At 44.8% G+C, this 22,959-nt stretch overlaps 1 protein-coding gene across 4 annotated transcripts in view; it reads right to left on the minus strand.

Moving 5' to 3' along the window:
- Positions 1 to 22,959, minus strand: part of LOC124041632 (cell adhesion molecule 3-like) — an 88,134-nt gene that overhangs the window by 16,222 nt on the left and 48,953 nt on the right. For all 4 annotated transcript variants that reach the window (XM_046359433.1, XM_046359432.1, XM_046359434.1 and 1 more), the window contains exons 5-7: positions 21,050 to 21,187; positions 4,460 to 4,630; positions 1,852 to 1,942 (exon numbers count right to left, since the gene is read on the minus strand). In XM_046359433.1, coding sequence (XP_046215389.1) covers positions 1,852 to 1,942; positions 4,460 to 4,630; positions 21,050 to 21,187 — 400 coding nt within the window. The remainder of the gene's footprint in view (positions 1 to 1,851; positions 1,943 to 4,459; positions 4,631 to 21,049; positions 21,188 to 22,959) is intronic.

Raw genomic sequence — 22,959 nt, forward strand, 5'->3', positions numbered from 1 at the left:
ATGTATGGTTGTGTGTAGCTCAGTTGGTAGAGCATGGCGCTTGTAACGCCAGGGTAGTGGGTTCGATTCCCGGGACTACCCATACGTAGAATGTATGCACACATGACTGTAAGTCGCTTTGGATAAAAGCGTCTGCTAAATGGCATATTATGTGTGTGTATGGATTGAGTGCCAAGTGTGCAATAATGTACTAAGGCTCCAGCATGTGGGCATAACTGTGTTACAGAATGGACTGAGGTTTATAACTGACTACTAATAGGGAAATGGTATGCAATTGCACGCAGGGTCTGCTGATCAAATACAGTACCAGCCAAATGTTTGGACCCACCTACCCATTCCAGGGTTTTTCTTTCTTTTGACTATTTTCTACATGGTAGAATAACAGTGAAGACATCACAACTATGAAACAACACATATGGAATCATTTAGTAACCAACAAAAAAAAGTGTTCAACAAATCAAAATATATTTAATATTTGAGATTCTTCAAAGTAGCCACCCTTTGCCTTGATGTCGATGGGAATGGACCGGAATGGACCGGAATGTTATGTAATGGAATGCGATAGTCCTCCAGTAGAGGGGGAACATTCCATTTTGTTTGATTAAAGCGTCTTGAAATAGCTCTTGTTCATCAAGTCAAGACATTCTCAGAAACAAGCCGTATCGCTGTAATAAAACATTTCCTGATTGTATTATGCTGTTAAATGTGAAACTTAATCAGCGTCAGTTTGTCTGCGAGAAACGGTGGGTCAGATTTAGAGCAGCAAATATGTTGCCATGGTGATTGTGTTTGATTGACAGCTGAGACCCAGCCTGTATCTGACTGGTCATTAGTCCTTCGGCCCAAGGAGCTGTGCATGTTCTCTCTCTCTCTCTCTCTCTCTCTCTCTCTCTCTCTCTCTCTCTCTCTCTCTCTCTCTCTCTCTCTCTCTCTCTCTCTCTCTCTCTTCAATTCGAAGGGGATATATTGGCATGGGGAACATACATTAACATTGCCAAAGCAAGTGAAATAAACAATCACAAATGTACAGGTAACATTAAACACTCTCTCTCCCTGCCCTCTATCCCGGTCTGTTGTGCGGCCTCTTAAGGATATGCATGTGCTGAGCCCTTCTCCCCCCTCTCTATCGGTTCCCCTGTCACTCACACGCTGGTTGTCTATTCAGACACACTATCCGAAGTACTCTGGGTGCATCCGAAATGACACCCTATTCCCTACATAGTGCACTACTTTTGACCAGGGCCATAGGGATTATATAGGAAATGGGTTGCCATTTGGGAAGAATTCTGCGACTGGAGAGGCTGTGACAGGCTGACGCATAACCTTAAAGGAGAGCAAAGAGACGAGGGATGGGGGAGGATGGGGGCGGAAAAGGTGCAAAGCAAGATAGAAGAGAATTATTGGTGAGGACGAGAAGGAAGAGGGGAAGATTCGACGCGGCTGTGACAGAAAAGACACTGAGTTAGAGTGAAGTGAGTGTGAGTGACATGGTGAGAGAGAGATCAGTGATGGGGAGATAGAGGGAGACATAGGCTGCATCCAAAATGGCACCCTATTCTCGACATAGTGTACTACTTCTGACCAGAGCCTTATGGGGAATAGGGTGGCATTTGGGAGCCATCTGGGATGCAGCCAGAGTGGGACAGGGGGGAGGCAGAGAATGAGAGAAAGGGGGAGAAGGAGGACGAGAGGAGAGGAGCCGATCAATAGACTGACTGGTCTAAGGCAGGTTCATCTATAATGCAGTACGGATGCTACAGTGTATGTTTGTGTATGTGTTGTTCATGAGAGTGTGTGTAGGGATGTTTGCTTGCTTGTGTGTGTGTTAATGCGTATGTGTGTGTGTCTTACTCGGGGTTTCCGTTGGCAATGCACTGCAGGTGGAACTTTCCTCCCTCTCTGGGCAGATCACTCTCAGGCTGGATAGTTACGTCTGGGGTGACTAGAAAAACAATAATACATCTCCATCATATATACTGGAGAAGACATATACACACACACACACACACACACACACACACACACACACACACACACACACACACACACACACACACACACACACACACACACACACACACACACACACACACACACACACACACACACACACACACACACACACACACACACACGTACATTGCACGGAAGTCATGTCCATTGTCCACACACACAATTATGAGCAATCTAACATAATTGCCTAACCCAGCTTCTACATCTGCATTGTTTGCTCTTTGGGCTTTTAGGCTGGGTATCTGTAAAGCCTTGAGCACACTCCCCCTGCGAGGATAAAGACACTTAGCCTTTTTCTAACATGTTTAATAAGATTCTTGATGTCCAAGTCCTGGTGTGCTTGGCGAAAGAACTCTATTTTCATTTCCTCTGACCACACCACTGGTTCCAATCCACGTGTCAATGCCGGTTATCAAACTCCATGCGCTGCTGTGGCCAGACGATAGAGCTCGTTGGCTACGCACATCAGTGGTGGATCGTAATTGGATATAATGAAATTGGGGAGAAAAGGGGTTTAAAATACCAACAACAAAAAAATTCTAAACGGAAGCATATGCAGAAAATTACATCCAAATGGTCAAATATGTTGGTGTATCTTTGATGTTATGGGGCCACAGGTCCAAGGGGCCACAGGTCCAAGGGGGCACTGGTCCAAGGGGCCACAGGTTCAAGGGGCCACAGGTCCAAGGGGCCACAGGTCCAAGAGGCCACAGGTCCAAGGGGACACAGGTTCAAGGGGCCACAGGTCCAAGGGGCCACAGGTCCAAGGGGCCACAGGTTCAAGGGGCCACAGGTCCAAGGGGCCACTGGTCCAAGGGGCCACAGGTCCAAGGGGCCACAGGTCCAAGGGGGCACTGGTCCAAGGGGCCACAGGTTCAAGGGGCCACAGGTCCAAGGGGCCACAGGTCCAAGAGGCCACAGGTCCAAGGGGACACAGGTTCAAGGGGCCACAGGTTCAAGGGGCCACAGGTCCAAGGGGCCACAGGTCCAAGGGGCCACAGGTTCAAGAGGCCACAGGTCCAAGGGGCCACTGGTCCAAGGGGACACAGGTTCAAGGGGCCACAGGTCCAAGGGGCCACAGGTCCAAGGGGACACAGGTTCAAGGGGCCACAGGTCCAAGGGGCAACTGGTCCAAGGGGCCACAGGTCCAAGGGGCCACTGGTCCAAGGGGCCACTGGTCCAAGGGGCCTTGCTAATCCAACGAGTCCTACCGTAACGCCGGCGCATTTTGGCTTCTAACCTCTTTTAAACATTGTGTGTTTGAGCTACATACATTATTCTGTGTGAGCACTGATTGTGAGACAAGGGCGGATCCCAAAGGAGCCCGGGGCCAGGTTGTTAAAACAAAAATGCCTGTAAAGTCGAAATGTTGTGAGCAATAAACTATTAAACGCTATCTATGAAAGGCTGAGGCTCTTACAAGCTACACAAGAGATGTTAGAAGGAGTTCTTCTGCATAGAATATTATAGTAGATCCCAGGACATAGTGTCTATAAAACTGTAATAAGCGCACATAGTTTTGTCACAAACTCCAAACTCCTCACAGTCGTCACTGATGAGTTGGATATTCATTACCCAGTGAGCAAACTATTTCTGTACTTACAGCATTCATATACATTCATTGTTATCAGGTTTTTGCTTCGGCAGACCATTTTTTATGGACATTTGACATTTTGTCAATAAAACTCACTGTTTGTGTTCTAGTTGTAGACCTGGTTGTACTGAAAAGGAAATGGTAAAACACTTGTTGGGAGGCTAAATATAACGTCTGGACATGCAGATCAATGAAAGTCCCAGGACCAGGGTTAAGGTCAACGGCATCATGAACTTGACCAGGACATTTTAGCCAGAAACCTGGTTCTCTCTGCCAGTAGGCTGACACTTGGCCGCAAGTGGATCTTCCAGAAAGATGACAAACCAAAACACTAATCAAACTCCATAAAGAAATTGTTATTTGACCAGAAAATGTATATTTTGCCATGGCCATCTCAGTCACCGGACTTGAATCCCATTGAAAACCTGTGGTTTGAATTGAAGAGGGCAGACCATAAGAGCAGACGAAGGAGATCAAGGATCTGGAAGGATTCTGTATGGAGGAATGGTCTAAGATCCCTCCCAGTGTGTTCTCCAATCTCAGAAAACAGTTGAGAAAAAGTCTCAATGTCATTATCCTCACAAGGGAAGGATGCAAGTGTGTTAAAAACAGGGGTGCCAATAATTTTGACCCTCATCTTTAAGAGATTTGTTTCTGTTATTTGTTAAACAAAATCTCTTTCTCTGAGTAATTGTATAGTTATAAAATAATATAATTTCCCAATTTCTTTTAGCAAACTTTGTAGATCAGTAATTTGCTCATCTTTATCAAGGGTGCCAATAATTATGGACCTGAAAGTACATGTGGTTGCGGTTGCAGTGACAGGCCTTGGCGAGAGGAGGCAGCACTTACACAGGACTCTAATGCGTTGCTCGCTCCCTTTGTCCCCATGGGCCAGAGAAGGGTGGTCTACAGCACAGGCAATCAGAGCATTATCATCGCTTCGGCCCACAGTCAGAGTCAGCTCACTGATCACTGTGTAGGTCGGCTCACCAGGGTTAGACTCCACCACATCAGGGCGACCTGGATGCACATACGAAGACACACACAGATAGAGAGACACACACACACACACACACACACACACACACACACACACACACACACACACACACACACACACACACACACACACACACACACACACACACACACACACACACACACACACACACACACACACACACACATATATGCACTCAAATGAGGAGAGACACACAGATAGAGAGACACACACACGTTGCAGACACAAACATATTGTCACCATGGGTACTCGTTTTAACTGTCATTGCACATAATGATGATGTACTACTTACTACCACTGTATGAAAAGCTATGTCAAATGAGTTTACATTCAAGATACAGTAATATCAGTGGCTGACTGAGTAATATTTATGTAATATGGAGGATATTTCTCTTTGTCTCATTCACCCACGCGCACACGAGCGCACACACACACACACACACACACACACACACACACACACACACACACACACACACACACACACACACACACACACACACACACACACACACACACACACACACACACACACACACACACACACACACACACACACACACACACACACACAGGGAACATTTAGAATCTGTGGATCCACCATAATGATACCATACATTTAGATTATGTCCCACGTCCCAAATGGCACCCTATTCCCTATATAGTGCACTACTTTTGACCAGAGCTACATCCAATTCAATGCAGACAAATTGATCCCATCAGCTGATCAATAGCCCTTACACTTACATACTGTAGTGTACAAGAACATTCATATGTAAAGCCTCTTCACAGCACTTAGCCGGCCATTCTTCTTAATTAAAACCTCTTCAGCTACACTCTTTCTACATCTCCCAACCATTTCATCATCCTTCATCCTTTTCCTCCACTGACCCTTCCCTAATATCCTATTTTCTCTCTCCCCGTGTCCAAAATGCATCCCATAGGGCACCCTATTCCCTATATAGTGCACTACTTTTGACCAGGGACCATCACCCTATTCCCTGGTCTATGGTCCTGGTCAAAAGTAGAACACTATGAAGGAAATCGGATGCCATTTGGGATGCAAGCCTTTTCTTTTTATCTCTTTCCTTCATATTTCTCTCTCCTAGCATAGCCCTGTCCCTCTCTCTCGCCCTCTCTTCCTCTCTCCATCCCCTTTGAGCCTCTCTAACCTCTGTAAGCCCGTCAAAGCAGCGGAAGTGAGTAACAGTCTATGTGCTCATCTATCCTAACCTAGCTACTTACAGCACAGCACTCTATGGTTCCATCTCAAATGCCACCCTATAAGGTAGGGTCAAAAGCAGTGCACTACATAGGAAAAAGGGTGCTAATTGGAACACAGCCTCTGTATGAGAGGGTGTCATAGTAGCACGTTGACCCGTGATGCTCATCTCCTCGGCCTCTCCTTGCTCCCTTTCTTCAGCTATAATACTGACTGAAGAGACCAGTGTGTGTGTGTGTGTGTGTGTACAGTGCCTTGCAAAAAGTATTCATCCCCTTGGCATTTGTCCTATTTTGTTGCGTTACAACCTGTCATTTAAATTGATTTTCATTTGGATTTCATGTAATGGACATACACAACATAGTCCAAATTGGTGAAGTGAAATTTAAAAAATGACCTGTTTCAAAAATAGATTTAAAAATGTTTTAAAAAGTGGTGTGTGCATATGTATTCACCCCATTTGCAATGAAGCCCCTAAATAAGATCTGCTGCAACCAATTACCTCCGTAGTCACATAATTAGTTTAAAATAGTCCACCTGTGTGCAATCTAAGTGTCACATGATTTCAGTATATATACACCTGTTCTGACAGGCCCCAGAGTTTGCAACACCACTAAGCAATGGGCACCACCAAGCAAACGGCACCATGAAGAGCAAGGATCTCTCCAAACAGGTCAGGAAAAAAATTGTGGAGAAGTACAGATCAGGGTTGGGTTCTAAAAAAATATCAGAAACTTTGAACATCCCACAGAGCACCATTAAATCCATTATAAAAAAATGTAAAGAATATGGCACCACAACAAACCTGCCAAGAGAGGCCCCCAACCCAAAACTCACAGACCAGGCAAGGAGGGTATTAATCATAGAGGCAACAAAGAGACCAAAGATAACCCTGAAGGAGCTGCAAAGCTCCACAGCAGAGATTGTAGTATCTGTCCATAGGACCACTTTAAGCCGTACACTCCACAGAGCTGGGCTTTACGGAAGAGTGGCCATAAAAAAATAAGTGAACATGTTTGATGTTCGCCAAAAGGCATGTGGGAGACTCCCCAAACATATGGAAGAAAGGTACTCTGGTCAGATGAGACTAAAATTGAGCTATTTGGACATCAAGGAAAACGCTATGTCTGGCGAAAACCCAACACCTCTCATCTCCCCGAGAACATCATCCCTACAGTTAAGCATTGTAATGCCCAGGGTGTAGTGGAGGAAGAAGTCAGACGCAGGAAACAGAGAGTTCAGAGTAGCGCTACTTCTTTATTCACCACACAGGTGAAAACGACGCCACTCAAACAAATGCCCCAAAACACAGGGGAACTAAACAGTCCCGAATAACTCACGTACACAAACAACTGTGACTTACAGGCGAGTACACATAAAACAATCCCGCACACCCAGCAGGCGGGCCGGATAATAAAGCCCAACTAATTAACCTAACTAAACACAGGTATAACTAATAAACAGACAAGGAGGGGGAGAAGAAAAAGATCAGTGGCAGCTAGTAGGCCGGTGACAACGACCGCCGAGCGCCACCCGAACAGGAAGGGGAGCCACCTTCAGTAGGAGTCGTGACAAGAATGGTGGTGGCAGCATCATGCTGTGGGGATGTTTTTCATCGCCAGGGACTGGGAAACTGGTAAGAATTGAAGGAATGATGGATGGTGCGAAATACAGGGAAATTCTTGAGGGAAACCTATTTCAGTCTTCCAGAGATTTGAGACTGGGACGGAGGTTCACCTTCTAGCAGGACATTGACCCTAAGCATACTGCTAAAGCAACACTCGAGTGGTTTAAGGGGAAACATTTAAATGTCTTGGAATGGCCTAGTCAAAGCCCAGACCTCAATCCAATTGAGAATCTGTGGTATGACTTAAAGATTTCTGTAAACGGGTGGAACCCATCCAACTTGAAGGAGCTGGAGCAGTTTTGCCTTGAAGAATGGGCAGAAATCTCAGTGGCTAGATGTGCCAAGCTTATAGAGATAAGAGACTTGCAGAGACCCCAAGAGACTTGCAGCTGTAATTGCTGCAAAAGGTGGCTCCACAAAGTATTGACTTTGGGGGGGGTGAATATCTATTCACGATCAAGTTCATTTTTTTTGTCTTATTTCTTGTTTGTTTCACAATAAAAATATTTTGCATCTTTAAAGTGGTAGGCATGTTGTGTAAATCAAATGATACAAAACCCACCCAAATATATTTAATTCCAGGTTCTAAGGCAACAAAATAGGAAAAATGCCAAGGGGGTGAATACTTTTGCAAGTCTGTGTGTGTGTGTGTGTGTGTGTGTGTGTGTGTGTGTGTGTGTGTGTGTGTGTGTGTGTGTGTGTGTGTGTGTGTGTGTGTGTGTGTGTGTGTGTGTGTGTGTGTGTGTGTGTGTGTGTGTGTGTGTGTGAGAGAGAAAGTGTGTGTTTTTGGTTTTACTATCTTTGTTGGGACTTGTCATTCTGACAAGTGGGAACTTTTCCCCAGTCCCCACAAGGAAAACGGCTACTTTAGCCTTAGGGGTTAAGGTTAAGGGTTGGGATTAAGGTTTAGGGTTGGGGGTTAAGGTTAGGGTTAGGTTAAGGGTTGGGGTTAAGGTTAGGGTTAGGTTTAGGGTTGGGGATTAAGGTTAGTTTAAGGGTTGGGGTTAGGTTAAGGGTTAGGGTTAAGGTAAATAGGATTTTGAATGGGAATGAATTGTTTGGTCCCCACAAGGATAGTAACACATACTATATGTCACATAGGGTTGAGCTCATATAGTCTCCAACATGACTGGGATGCTCCCCACTCACTATCTGTGGCTCTCCCTCAGTCTTCTCATGGTTTATCAGGAACCAAGGTCGCTCAATCTACCCTAATAGAACATCCTGGATGCATCCCAAATGGCACCCTTTTAGTATAGGTTATAGGGCCGCTTTTGGTATAGGGTATAGGGTTCCATTTGGGACGCAACCCCTCTCTCTCTCTCGTTTACAGCTTCCTCTGTGTTCTGCCTCACCCCCCCGTGTCGCCGCTTTCAGCGCCTAGCTTTACCGTTTATCCCCTCTATCCTTTCAATCTTATTTACTTTTTATCTTTCTATCCCTCCCTCCCTCCCTCCCTCCCTCCCTCCCTCCCTCCCTCCCTACCTCCCTCCCTCTGAATCCCATCTACACCCCCTCTCTCTCCCATCTTCCCTCTCCTCTCCCTTCCAACCCCTCCCCCTACATCCTCTCCCCCACCTCCTCTCTCTCCCTCTCTGTTTAGTGTTTTGCTATGTTCTGCCTCATCACCTCCCCTCTAGTTTCTCTAGCTTGCAAATTTTCCTATTATCCCCTCTCTTCTTTCTTTAACCTCCCTTTATTTTCTTCTCTCACTCATACATACACATTCTCTCCATCTCCCTTCCCTTCCCTTGTCTCACTCATACATACACATTCTCTCCATCTCCCTTCCCTTCCCTTGTCTCACTCATACATACACATTCTCTCCATCTCCCTTCCCTTCTCTCTCTCATACATACACATTCTCTCCATCTCCCTTCCCTTCTCTCTCTCATACATACACATTCTCTCCATCTCCCTTCCCTTCTCTCTCTCATACATACACATTCTCTCCATCTCCCTTCCCTTCTCTCTCTCATACATACACATTCTCTCCATCTCCCTTCCCTTCTCTCTCATACATACACATTCTCTCCATCTCCCTTCCCTTCTCTCTCTCATACATACACATTCTCTCCATCTCCCTTCCCTTCTCTCTCATACATACACATTCTCTCCATCTCCCTTCCATTCTCACTCATACATACACATTCTCTCTATCTCCCTTCCCTTCTCACTCATACATACACATTCTCTCCATCTCCCTTCTCTCTCTCATACATACACATTCTCTCCATCTCCCTCCCCTTCTCTCTCTCATACATACACATTCTCTCCATCTCCCTTCCCTTGTCTCACTCATACATACACATTCTCTCCATCTCCCTTCCCTTCCCTTGTCTCACTCATACATACACATTCTCTCCATCTCCCTTCCCTTCCCTTGTCTCACTCATACATACACATTCTCTCCATCTCCCTTCCCTTCCCTTGTCTCACTCATACATACACATTCTCTCCATCTCCTTCCCTTCCCTTGACTCACTCATACATACACATTCTCTCCATCTCCCTTCCCTTCCCTTGTCTCACTCATACATACACATTCTCTCCATCTCCCTTCCCTTCCCTTGTCTCACTCATACATACACATTCTCTCCATCTCCTTCCCTTCCCTTGTCTCACTCATACATACACATTCTCTCCATCTCCCTTCCCTTGTCTCACTCATACATACACATTCTCTCCATCTCCCTTCCCTTCTCTCTCTCATACATACACATTCTCTCCATCTCCCTTCCCTTCTCTCTCTCATACATACACATTCTCTCCATCTCCTTCCCTTCTCTCTCTCATACATACACATTCTCTCCATCTCCTTCCCTTCTCTCTCTCATACATACACATTCTCTCCATCTCCCTCCCCTTCTCTCTCTCATACATACACATTCTCTCCATCTCCTTCCCTTCTCTCTCTCATACATACACATTCTCTCCATCTCCCTTCCCTTCTCTCTCTCATACATACACATTCTCTCCATCTCCCTTCCCTTCTCTCTCTCATACATACACATTCTCTCCATCTCCCTCCCCTTCTCTCTCTCATACATACACATTCTCTCCATCTCCCTCCCCTTCTCTCTCTCATACATACACATTCTCTCCATCTCCTTCCCTTCTCTCTCTCTCATACATACACATTCTCTCCATCTCCCTCCCCTTCTCTCTCTCATACATACACATTCTCTCCATCTCCCTCCCATTCTCTCTCTCATACATACACATTCTCTCCATCTCCCTCCCTTCTCTCTCTCATACATACACATTCTCTCCATCTCCTTCCCTTCTCTCTCTCATACATACACATTCTCTCCATCTCCTTCCCTTCTCTCTCATACATACACATTCTCTCCATCTCCCTTCCCTTCTCTCTCTCATACATACACATTCTCTCCATCTCCCTTCCCTTCTCTCTCTCATACATACACATTCTCTCCATCTCCCTTCCCTTCTCTCTCTCATACATACACATTCTCTCCATCTCCCTTCCATTCTCACTCATACATACACATTCTCTCCATCTCCCTTCCCTTCTCTCTCTCATACATACACATTCTCTCCATCTCCCTTCCCTTCTCTCTCTCATACATACACATTCTCTACATCTCCCTTCCCTTCTCTCTCTCATACATACACATTCTCTACATCTCCCTTCCCTTCTCACTCATACATACACATTCTCTCCATCTCCCTTCCCTTCTCTCTCTCATACATACACATTCTCTACATCTCCCTTCCCTTCTCACTCATACATACACATTCTCTCCATCTCCCTTCCCTTCTCTCTCTCATACATACACATTCTCTACATCTCCCTTCCATTCTCACTCATACATACACATTCTCTCCATCTCCCTTCCCTTCTCTCTCTCATACATACACATTCTCTACATCTCCCTTCCCTTCTCTCTCTCATACATACACATTCTCTACATCTCCCTTCCCTTCTCACTCATACATACACATTCTCTCCATCTCCCTTCCCTTCTCTCTCTCATACATACACATTCTCTACATCTCCCTTCCCTTCTCTCTCTCATACATACACATTCTCTACATCTCCCTTCCCTTCTCTCTCTCATACATACACATTCTCTACATCTCCCTTCCCTTCTCTCTCTCATACATACACATTCTCTACATCTCCCTTCCCTTCTCACTCATACATACACATTCTCTCCATCTCCCTTCCCTTCTCTCTCTCATACATACACATTCTCTACATCTCCCTTCCCTTCTCACTCATACATACACATTCTCTCCATCTCCCTTCCCTTCTCTCTCTCATACATACACATTCTCTCCACCTCCCTTCCCTTCTCTCACTCATACATACACATTCTCTCCATCTCCCTTCTCTCACTCATACATACACATTCTCTCCATCTCCTTCCCTTCCCTTGTCTCACTCATACATACACATTCTCTCCATCTCCCTTCCCTTCCCTTGTCTCACTCATACATACACATTCTCTCCATCTCCCTTCCCTTCCCTTGTCTCACTCATACATACACATTCTCTCCATCTCCCTTCCCTTCCCTTGTCTCACTCATACATACACATTCTCTCCATCTCCCTTCCCTTCCCTTGTATCACTCATACATACACATTCTCTCCATCTCCCTTCCCTTCCCTTGTCTCACTCATACATACACATTCTCTCCATCTCCCTTCCCTTGTCTCACTCATACATACACATTCTCTCCATCTCCCTTCCCTCTCTCTCTCATACATACACATTCTCTCCATCTCCCTTCCCTTCTCTCTCTCATACATACACATTCTCTCCATCTCCCTCCCCTTCTCTCTCTCATACATACACATTCTCTCCATCTCCCTTCCCTTCTCTCTCTCATACATACACATTCTCTACATCTCCCTTCCCTTCTCACTCATACATACACATTCTCTCCATCTCCCTTCCCTTCTCTCTCTCATACATACACATTCTCTCCACCTCCCTTCCCTTCTCTCACTCATACATACACATTCTCTCCATCTCCCTTCTCTCACTCATACATACACATTCTCTCCATCTCCCTTCCCTTCCCTTGTCTCACTCATACATACACATTCTCTCCATCTCCCTTCCCTTCCCTTGTCTCACTCATACATACACATTCTCTCCATCTCCCTTCCCTTCCCTTGTCTCACTCATACATACACATTCTCTCCATCTCCCTTCCCTTCCCTTGTCTCACTCATACATACACATTCTCTCCATCTCCCTTCCCTTCCCTTGTCTCACTCATACATACACATTCTCTCCATCTCCCTTCCCTTCCCTTGTCTCACTCATACATACACATTCTCTCCATCTCCCTTCCCTTCCCTTGTCTCACTCATACATACACATTCTCTCCATCTCCCTTCCCTTGTCTCACTCATACATACACATTCTCTCCATCTCCCTTCCCTTCTCTCTCTCATACATACACATTCTCTCCATCTCCCTCCCCTTCTCTCTCTCATACATACACATTCTCTCCATCTCCCTTCCCTTCTCTCTCTCATACATACACATTCTCTCCATCTCCCTTCCCTTCTCTCTCATACATACACATTCTCTCCATCTCCCTTCCCTTCTCTCTCTCATACATACACATTCTCTCCATCTCCCTTCCCTTCTCTCTCTCATACATACACATTCTCTACATCTCCCTTCCCTTCTCTCTCTCATACATACACATTCTCTCCATCTCCCTTCCCTTCTCTCTCTCATACATACACATTCTCTCCATCTCCCTTCCCTTCTCTCTCTCATACATACACATTCTCTCCATCTCCCTTCCCTTCTCTCTCTCATACATACACATTCTCTCCATCTCCCTTCCCTTCTCTCTCATACATACACATTCTCTACATCTCCCTTCCCTTCTCACTCATACATACACATTCTCTCCATCTCCCTTCCCTTCTCTCTCTCATACATACACATTCTCTCCATCTCCCTTCCCTTCTCTCACTCATACATACACATTCTCTCCATCTCCCTTCTCTCACTCATACATACACATTCTCTCCATCTCCCTTCCCTTGTCTCACTCATACATACACATTCTCTCCATCTCCCTTCCCTTCCCTTGTCTCACTCATACATACACATTCTCTCCATCTCCCTTCCCTTCCCTTGTCTCACTCATACATACACATTCTCTCCATCTCCCTTCCCTTCCCTTGTCTCACTCATACATACACATTCTCTCCATCTCCCTTCCCTTCTCTCTCTCATACATACACATTCTCTCCATCTCCCTTCCCTTCTCACTCATACATACACATTCTCTCCATATCCCTTCCCTTCTCTCTCTCATACATACACATTCTCTCCATCTCCCTTCCCTTCTCTCACTCATACATACACATTCTCTCCATCTCCCTTCCCTTCTCTCTCTCATACATACACATTCTCTCCATCTCCCTTCTCTCTCTCATACATATACATTCTCTCCATCTCCCTTCCCTTCTCTCACTCATACATACACATTCTCTCCATCTCCCTTTTCTCACTCATACATACACATTCTCTCCCTTCCATTCTCTCTCTCATACATACACATTCTCTCCATCTCCCTTCCCTTCTCACTCATACATACACATTCTCTCCATCTCCCTTCCCTTCTCTCTCTTATACATACACATTCTCTCCATCTCCCTTCCCTTCTCTCACTCATACATACACATTCTCTCCATCTCCCTTCCCTTCTCTCACTCATACATACACATTCTCTCCATCTCCCTTCCCTTCTCTCACTCATACATACACATTCTCTCCATCTCCCTTCCCTTCTCTCACTCATACATACACATTCTCTCCATCTCTCTTCTCTCACTCATACATACACATTCTCTCCATATCCCTTCCCTTCTCTCTCTCATACATACACATTCTCTCCATCTCCCTTCCCTTCTCTCTCATACATACACATTCTCTCCATCTCCCTTCCCTTCTCTCTCTCATACATACACATTCTCTCCATCTCCCTTCCCTTCTCTCTCTCATACATACACATTCTCTCCATCTCCCTTCCCTTCTCACTCATACATACACATTCTCTCCATATCCCTTCCCTTCTCTCTCTCATACATACACATTCTCTCCATCTCCCTTCCCTTCTCTCACTCATACATACACATTCTCTCCATCTCCCTTCCCTTCTCTCTCTCATACATACACATTCTCTCCATCTCCCTTCTCTCTCTCATACATATACATTCTCTCCATCTCCCTTCCCTTCTCTCACTCATACATACACATTCTCTCCATCTCCCTTTTCTCACTCATACATACACATTCTCTCCCTTCCATTCTCTCTCTCATACATACACATTCTCTCCATCTCCCTTCCCTTCTCACTCATACATACACATTCTCTCCATCTCCTTCCCTTCTCTCTCTTATACATACACATTCTCTCCATCTCCCTTCCCTTCTCTCACTCATACATACACATTCTCTCCATCTCCCTTCCCTTCTCTCACTCATACATACACATTCTCTCCATCTCCCTTCCCTTCTCTCACTCATACATACACATTCTCTCCATCTCCCTTCCCTTCTCTCACTCATACATACACATTCTCTCCATCTCTCTTCTCTCACTCATACATACACATTCTCTCCATCTCTCTTCTCTCACTCATACATATACATTCTCTCCATCTCCCTTCCCTTCTCTCACTCATACATACACATTCTCTCCATCTCCCTTCTCTCTCTCATACATATACATTCTCTCCATCTCCCTTCCCTTCTCTCACTCATACATACACATTCTCTCCATCTCCCTTCTCTCTCTCATACATACACATTCTCTACATCTCCCTTCCCTTCTCTCTCTCATACATACACATTCTCTCCATCTCCCTTCCCTTTTCTCACTCATACATACACATTCTCTCCATCTCCCTTCTCTCACTCATACATACACATTCTCTCCATCTCCCTTCTCTCACTCATACATACACATTCTCTCCATCTCCTTTTCTCACTCATACATACACATTCTCTCCATCTCCTTCCCTTCTCTCTCTCATACATACACATTCTCTCCATCTCCCTTCCCTTCTCTCTCTCATACATACACATTCTCTCCATCTCCTTCCCTTCTCTCTCTCATACATACACATTCTCTCCATCTCCCTTCCCTTCTCTCTCTCATACATACACATTCTCTCCATCTCCTTCCCTTTCTCTCTCATACATACACATTCTCTCCATCTCCTTCCCTTCTCTCTCTCATACATACATATTCTCTCCATCTCCTTCCCTTCTCTCTCTCATACATACACATTCTCTCCATCTCCTTCCCTTCTCACTCATACATACACATTCTCTCCATATCCCTTCCCTTCTCTCTCTCATACATACACATTCTCTCCATCTCCCTTCCCTTCTCTCTCTCATACATACACATTCTCTACATCTCCCATCCCTCTCTCTCTCATACATACACATTCTCTCCATCTCCCATCCCTTCTCTCTCTCATACATACACATTCTCTCCATCTCCCATCCCTTCTCTCACTCATACATACACATTCTCTCCATCTCCTTTTCTCACTCATACATACACATTCTCTCCATCTCCCTTCCCTTCTCTCTCTCATACATACACATTCTCTCCATCTCCTTCCCTTCTCTCTCTCATACATACACATTCTCTCCATCTCCCTTCCCTTCTCACTCATACATACACATTCTCTCCATATCCCTTCCCTTCTCTCTCTCATACATACACATTCTCTCCATCTCCCTTCCCTTCTCTCTCTTATACATACACATTCTCTCCATCTCCCTTCCCTTCTCTCACTCATACATACACATTCTCTCCATCTCCCTTCTCTCTCTCATACATACACATTCTCTCCATCTCCCTTCTCTCTCTCATACATACACATTCTCTCCATCTCCCTTCCCTTCTCTCTCTCATACATACACATTCTCTCCATCTCCCTTCCCTTCTCTCTCTTATACATACACATTCTCTCCATCTCCCTTCCCTTCTCTCACTCATACATACACATTCTCTCCATCTCCCTTCCCTTCTCTCACTCATACATACACATTCTCTCCATCTCCCTTCTCTCTCTCATACATACACATTCTCTCCATCTCCCTTCTCTCTCTCATACATACACATTCTCTCCATCTCCCTTCCCTTCTCTCTCTCATACATACACATTCTCTCCATCTCCCTTCCCTTCTCTCACTCATACATACACATTCTCTCCATCTCCCTTCTCTCTCTCATACATACACATTCTCTCCATCTCCCTTCTCTCTCTCATACATATACATTCTCTCCATCTCCCTTCCCTTCTCTCACTCATACATACACATTCTCTCCATCTCCCTTTTCTCACTCATACATACACATTCTCTCCATCTCCCTTCCATTCTCTCTCTCATACATACACATTCTCTCCATCTCCCTTCCCTTCTCACTCATACATACACATTCTCTCCATCTCCCTTCCATTCTCTCTCTCATACATACACATTCTCTCCATCTCCCTTCCCTTCTCACTCATACATACACATTCTCTCCATCTCCCTTCCCTTCTCTCACTCATACATACACATTCTCTCCATCTCTCTTCTCTCACTCATACATATACATTCTCTCCATCTCTCTTCTCTCACTCATACATACACATTCTCTCCATCTCCCTTCCCTTCTCTCTCATACATACACATTCTCTCCATCTCCCTTCCCTTCTCTCTCTCATACATACATATTCTCTCCATCTCCCTTCCCTTCTCTCTCTCATACATACACATTCTCTCCATCTCCCTTCCCTTCTCACTCATACATACACATTCTCTCCATATCCCTTCCCTTCTCTCTCTCATACATACACATTCTCTCCATCTCCCTTCCCTTCTCTCTCTCATACATACACATTCTCTACATCTCCCATCCCTTCTCTCTCTCATACATACACATTCTCTCCATCTCCCATCCCTTCTCTCTCTCATACATACACATTCTCTCCATCTCCCATCCCTTCTCTCACTCATACATACACATTCTCTCCATCTCCCTTTTCTCACTCATACATACACATTCTCTCCATCTCCCTTCCCTTCTCTCTCTCATACATACACATTCTCTCCATCTCCCTTCCCTTCTCTCTCTCATACATACACATTCTCTCCATCTCCCTTCCCTTCTCACTCATACATACACATTCTCTCCATATCCCTTCCCTTCTCTCTCTCATACATACACATTCTCTCCATCTCCCTTCCCTTCTCTCTCTTATACATACACATTCTCTCCATCTCCCTTCCCTTCTCTCACTCATACATACACATTCTCTCCATCTCCCTTCTCTCTCTCATACATACACATTCTCTCCATCTCCCTTCTCTCTCTCATACATACACATTCTCTCCATCTCCTTCCCTTCTCTCTCTCATACATACACATTCTCTCCATCTCCTTCCCTTCTCTCTCTTATACATACACATTCTCTCCATCTCCCTTCCCTTCTCTCACTCATACATACACATTCTCTCCATCTCCCTTCCCTTCTCTCACTCATACATACACATTCTCTCCATCTCCCTTCTCTCTCTCATACATACACATTCTCTCCATCTCCCTTCTCTCTCTCATACATACACATTCTCTCCATCTCCCTTCCCTTCTCTCTCTCATACATACACATTCTCTCCATCTCCCTTCCCTTCTCTCACTCATACATACACATTCTCTCCATCTCCCTTCTCTCTCTCATACATACACATTCTCTCCATCTCCTTCTCTCTCTCATACATATACATTCTCTCCATCTCCCTTCCCTTCTCTCACTCATACATACACATTCTCTCCATCTCCCTTTTCTCACTCATACATACACATTCTCTCCATCTCCCTTCCATTCTCTCTCTCATACATACACATTCTCTCCATCTCCCTTCCCTTCTCACTCATACATACACATTCTCTCCATCTCCCTTCCATTCTCTCTCTCATACATACACATTCTCTCCATCTCCCTTCCCTTCTCACTCATACATACACATTCTCTCCATCTCCCTTCCCTTCTCTCACTCATACATACACATTCTCTCCATCTCTCTTCTCTCACTCATACATATACATTCTCTCCATCTCTCTTCTCTCACTCATACATATACATTCTCTCCATCTCCCTTCCCTTCTCTCACTCATACATACACATTCTCTCCATCTCCCTTCTCTCACTCATACATACACATTCTCTCCATCTCCCTTCCCTTCTCTCTCTCATACATACACATTCTCTACATCTCCCTTCCCTTCTCTCTCTCATACATACACATTCTCTCCATCTCCCTTCCCTTCTCTCACTCATACATACACATTCTCTCCATCTCCCTTTTCTCACTCATACATACACATTCTCTCCATCTCCCTTCTCTCACTCATACATACACATTCTCTCCATCTCCCTTCTCTCACTCATACATACACATTCTCTCCATCTCCCTTTTCTCACTCATACATACACATTCTCTCCATCTCCCTTCCCTTCTCTCTCTCATACATACACATTCTCTCCATCTCCCTTCCCTTCTCTCTCTTATACATACACATTCTCTCCATCTCCCTTCCCTTCTCTCACTCATACATACACATTCTCTCCATCTCCCTTCCCTTCTCTCACTCATACATACACATTCTCTCCATCTCCCTTCTCTCACTCATACATACACATTCTCTCCATCTCCCTTCCCTTGTCTCACTCATACATACACATTCTCTCCATCTCCCTTCCCTTCTCTCTCTCATACATACACATTCTCTCCATCTCCCTTCCCTTCTCTCTCTCATACATACACATTCTCTCCATCTCCCTTCCCTTCTCTCTCTCATACATACACATTCTCTCCATCTCCCTTCCCTTCTCTCTCTCATACATACACATTCTCTCCATCTCCCTCCCCTTCTCTCTCTCATACATACACATTCTCTCCATCTCCCTTCCCTTCTCTCTCTCATACATACACATTCTCTCCATCTCCCTTCCCTTCTCTCTCTCATACATACACATTCTCTCCATCTCCCTTCCCTTCTCTCTCTCATACATACACATTCTCTACATCTCCCATCCCTTCTCTCTCTCATACATACACATTCTCTCCATCTCCCTTCTCTCTCTCATACATACACATTCTCTCCATCTCCCTTCTCTCACTCATACATACACATTCTCTCCATCTCCCTTCTCTCTCTCATACATACACATTCTCTCCATCTCCCTTCCCTTCTCTCACTCATACATACACATTCTCTCCATCTCCTTCCTTTTCTCACTCATACATACACATTCTCTCCATCTCCCTTTTTCCATTCACATTCTCTCCATCTCTCATTCATACATACACATTCTCTCCATCTCCCTTCCCTTCTCACTCATACATACACATTCTCTCCATCTCCCTTCCCTTCTCTCTCTTATACATACACATTCTCTCCATCTCCCTTCCCTTCTCTCTCTCATACATACACATTCTCTCCATCTCCCTTCCCTTCTCTCTCTCATACATACACATTCTCTCCATCTCCCTTCCCTTCTCTCACTCATACATACACATTCTCTCCATCTCCCTTTTCTCACTCATACATACACATTCTCTCCATCTCCCTTCCATTCTCTCTCTCATACATACACATTCTCTCCATCTCCCTTCCCTTCTCACTCATACATACACATTCTCTCCATCTCCCTTCCCTTCTCACTCATACATACACATTCTCTCCATCTCCCTTCCCTTCTCTCACTCATACATACACATTCTCTCCATCTCCCTTCCCTTCTCTCACTCATACATACACATTCTCTCCATCTCCCTTCCCTTCTCTCACTCATACATACACATTCTCTCCATCTCTCTTCTCTCACTCATACATATACATTCTCTCCATCTCCCTTCCCTTCTCTCACTCATACATACACATTCTCTCCATCTCCCTTCTCTCACTCATACATACACATTCTCTCCATCTCCCTTCCCTTCTCTCTCTCATACATACACATTCTCTACATCTCCCTTCCCTTCTCTCTCTCATACATACACATTCTCTCCATCTCCCTTCCCTTCTCTCACTCATACATACACATTCTCTCCATCTCCCTTTTCTCACTCATACATACACATTCTCTCCATCTCCCTTCTCTCACTCATACATACACATTCTCTCCATCTCCCTTTTCTCACTCATACATACACATTCTCTCCATCTCCCTTCTCTCACTCATACATACACATTCTCTCCATCTCCCTTCTCTCACTCATACATACACATTCTCTCCATCTCCCTTTTCTCACTCATACATACACATTCTCTCCATCTCCCTTCTCTCACTCATACATACACATTCTCTCCATCTCCCTTCTCTCACTCATACATACACATTCTCTCCATCTCCCTTCTCTCACTCATACATACACATTCTCTCATGATCTATCACACTCCATTTTTCTCCTTCTATCTCCCTCTCCCTTCTCTCTCTCTCCCTCCCATCCTCTCTCCCTTCCCTCCCTTCCCCTCCTCTCTCCCTCCCACCTTTACCTGTGAGTTCCTTCTGGTCTCTGTACCAGTGTAGTTTGGCGGGTGGCTTGCTCCCGGAGCTGGTGCAGGTGAGGGTGACTTTGCCCCCTTCCTGCACAGCATCCTCATAGCCAGAGATCTGAGGCTTACCAGGGACACCTGACAGAGAGAGAGAGCAAGAGAGACAGACAGAAACATAGAGAGAGAGAAGAGAGAAGAGAGAGAGAGAGGGAGAGAGAGAAAGGGGGAGAGAGAGAGCACATTTAACACACAGACACACTTACAGACGTGTTGTGCATCCCGAAAGGACACCTGTTCCCTATATACTGTAGTGTATTATGGTCTCTGGTCAAAAGAGGTGCACTATATAGGGAATAGCCAGAAGAGGACTGGCCACCCCACATATGCTCTCTCTAATTCTCTCTTTCTTTCTCTCTCTCTGAGGACCTGAGCCCTAGGACCATGCCCCAGGACTACCTGACATGATGACTCCTTGCTGTCCCCAGTTCACCTGACCGTGCTGCTACTCCAGTTTCAACTGTTCTGCCTTATTATTATACGACCATGCTGGTCATTTATGAACATTTGAACATCTTGGCCATGTTCTGTTATAATCTCCACCCGGCACAGCCAGAAAAGGACTGGCCACCCCACATAGCCTGGTTCCTCTCTAGGTTTCTTCCTAGGTTTTGGCCTTTCTAGGGAGTTTTTCCTAGCCACCGTGCTTCTACACCTGCATTGCTTGCTGTTTGGGGTTTTAGGCTGGGTTTCTGTACAGCACTTTGAGATATCAGCTGATGTACGAAGGGCTATATAAATCAATTTGATTTGATTTGATTTGAATAGGGTGCCATTTGGATGCTGCCACAGACACATAGCAGACATGTATACAGTATACAGTACAGAGAGAGTGTAATACAGCTGCATGCTACTGACACTCAGTGGTATAAAGTACTTCAGTAAAAACACTTTAAACTACTACTTAAGTCAATTTGGGGGGTATCTGTACTTTACTATTTATATTTTTGACAACTTTTACTTTTACTTCACTACATTCATAAAGAAAATAATATACTTTTTACTCCATACATTTTCCTTGAAACCCAAAAGTACTTGTGACATTTTGAATGCTTAACAGGACAGGAAAATGGTCCAATTCATGCACTTATCAAGGGAACAAGTGGTCCTCTCTACTGCCTCTGATCTGGCGGACTCACTAAACACAAATGCTTTGTTTGTAAAGGGAACAAGTGGTCATCCCTACTGCCTCTGATCTGGCGGACTCACTAAACACAAATGCTTTGTTTGTAAAGGGAACAAGTGGTCATCCCTACTGCCTCTGATCTGGCGGACTCACTAAACACAAATGCTTTGTTTGTAAAGGGAACAAGTGGTCATCCCTACTGCCTCTGATCTGGCGGACTCACTAAACACAAATGCTTTGTTTGTAAAGGGAACAAGTGGTCATCCCTACTGCCTCTGATCTGGCGGACTCACTAAACACAAATGCTTTGTTTGTAAAGGGAACAAGTGGTCATCCCTACTGCCTCTGATCTGGCGGACTCACTAAACACTGGAGTGTGCCCTTGGCTCGCCGTAAAAAGAAAGAAAAGAAGATGGTGCCGTCTGGTTTGCTTAATATAGGGAATTTGAAATTATTTATACTTTTACTTTCAATACTTAGGTATATTTTAGCAATTACATGTACTTTTGATGCCTACGTATATTTAAAACCAAATCCTTTTAGACTTTTACTCAAATAGTATTTTACTGGGTGACTTTCACTTTTACTTGAGTCATTTTCTATTAAGGCATCTTTATTTTTACTCAAGTATGGCAATTGGGTTCTTTTCCCACCACTGCCAGCACTCAGTCTAAGAAATCTACATACAGTACTCCACTACTGTATCTAGCACACAGACTGCATGAAT

The sequence above is a fragment of the Oncorhynchus gorbuscha genome, linkage group LG08 (genome assembly GCF_021184085.1).
Source record: "Oncorhynchus gorbuscha isolate QuinsamMale2020 ecotype Even-year linkage group LG08, OgorEven_v1.0, whole genome shotgun sequence".
NCBI classification, from domain to species: Eukaryota; Metazoa; Chordata; class Actinopteri; order Salmoniformes; family Salmonidae; genus Oncorhynchus; species Oncorhynchus gorbuscha.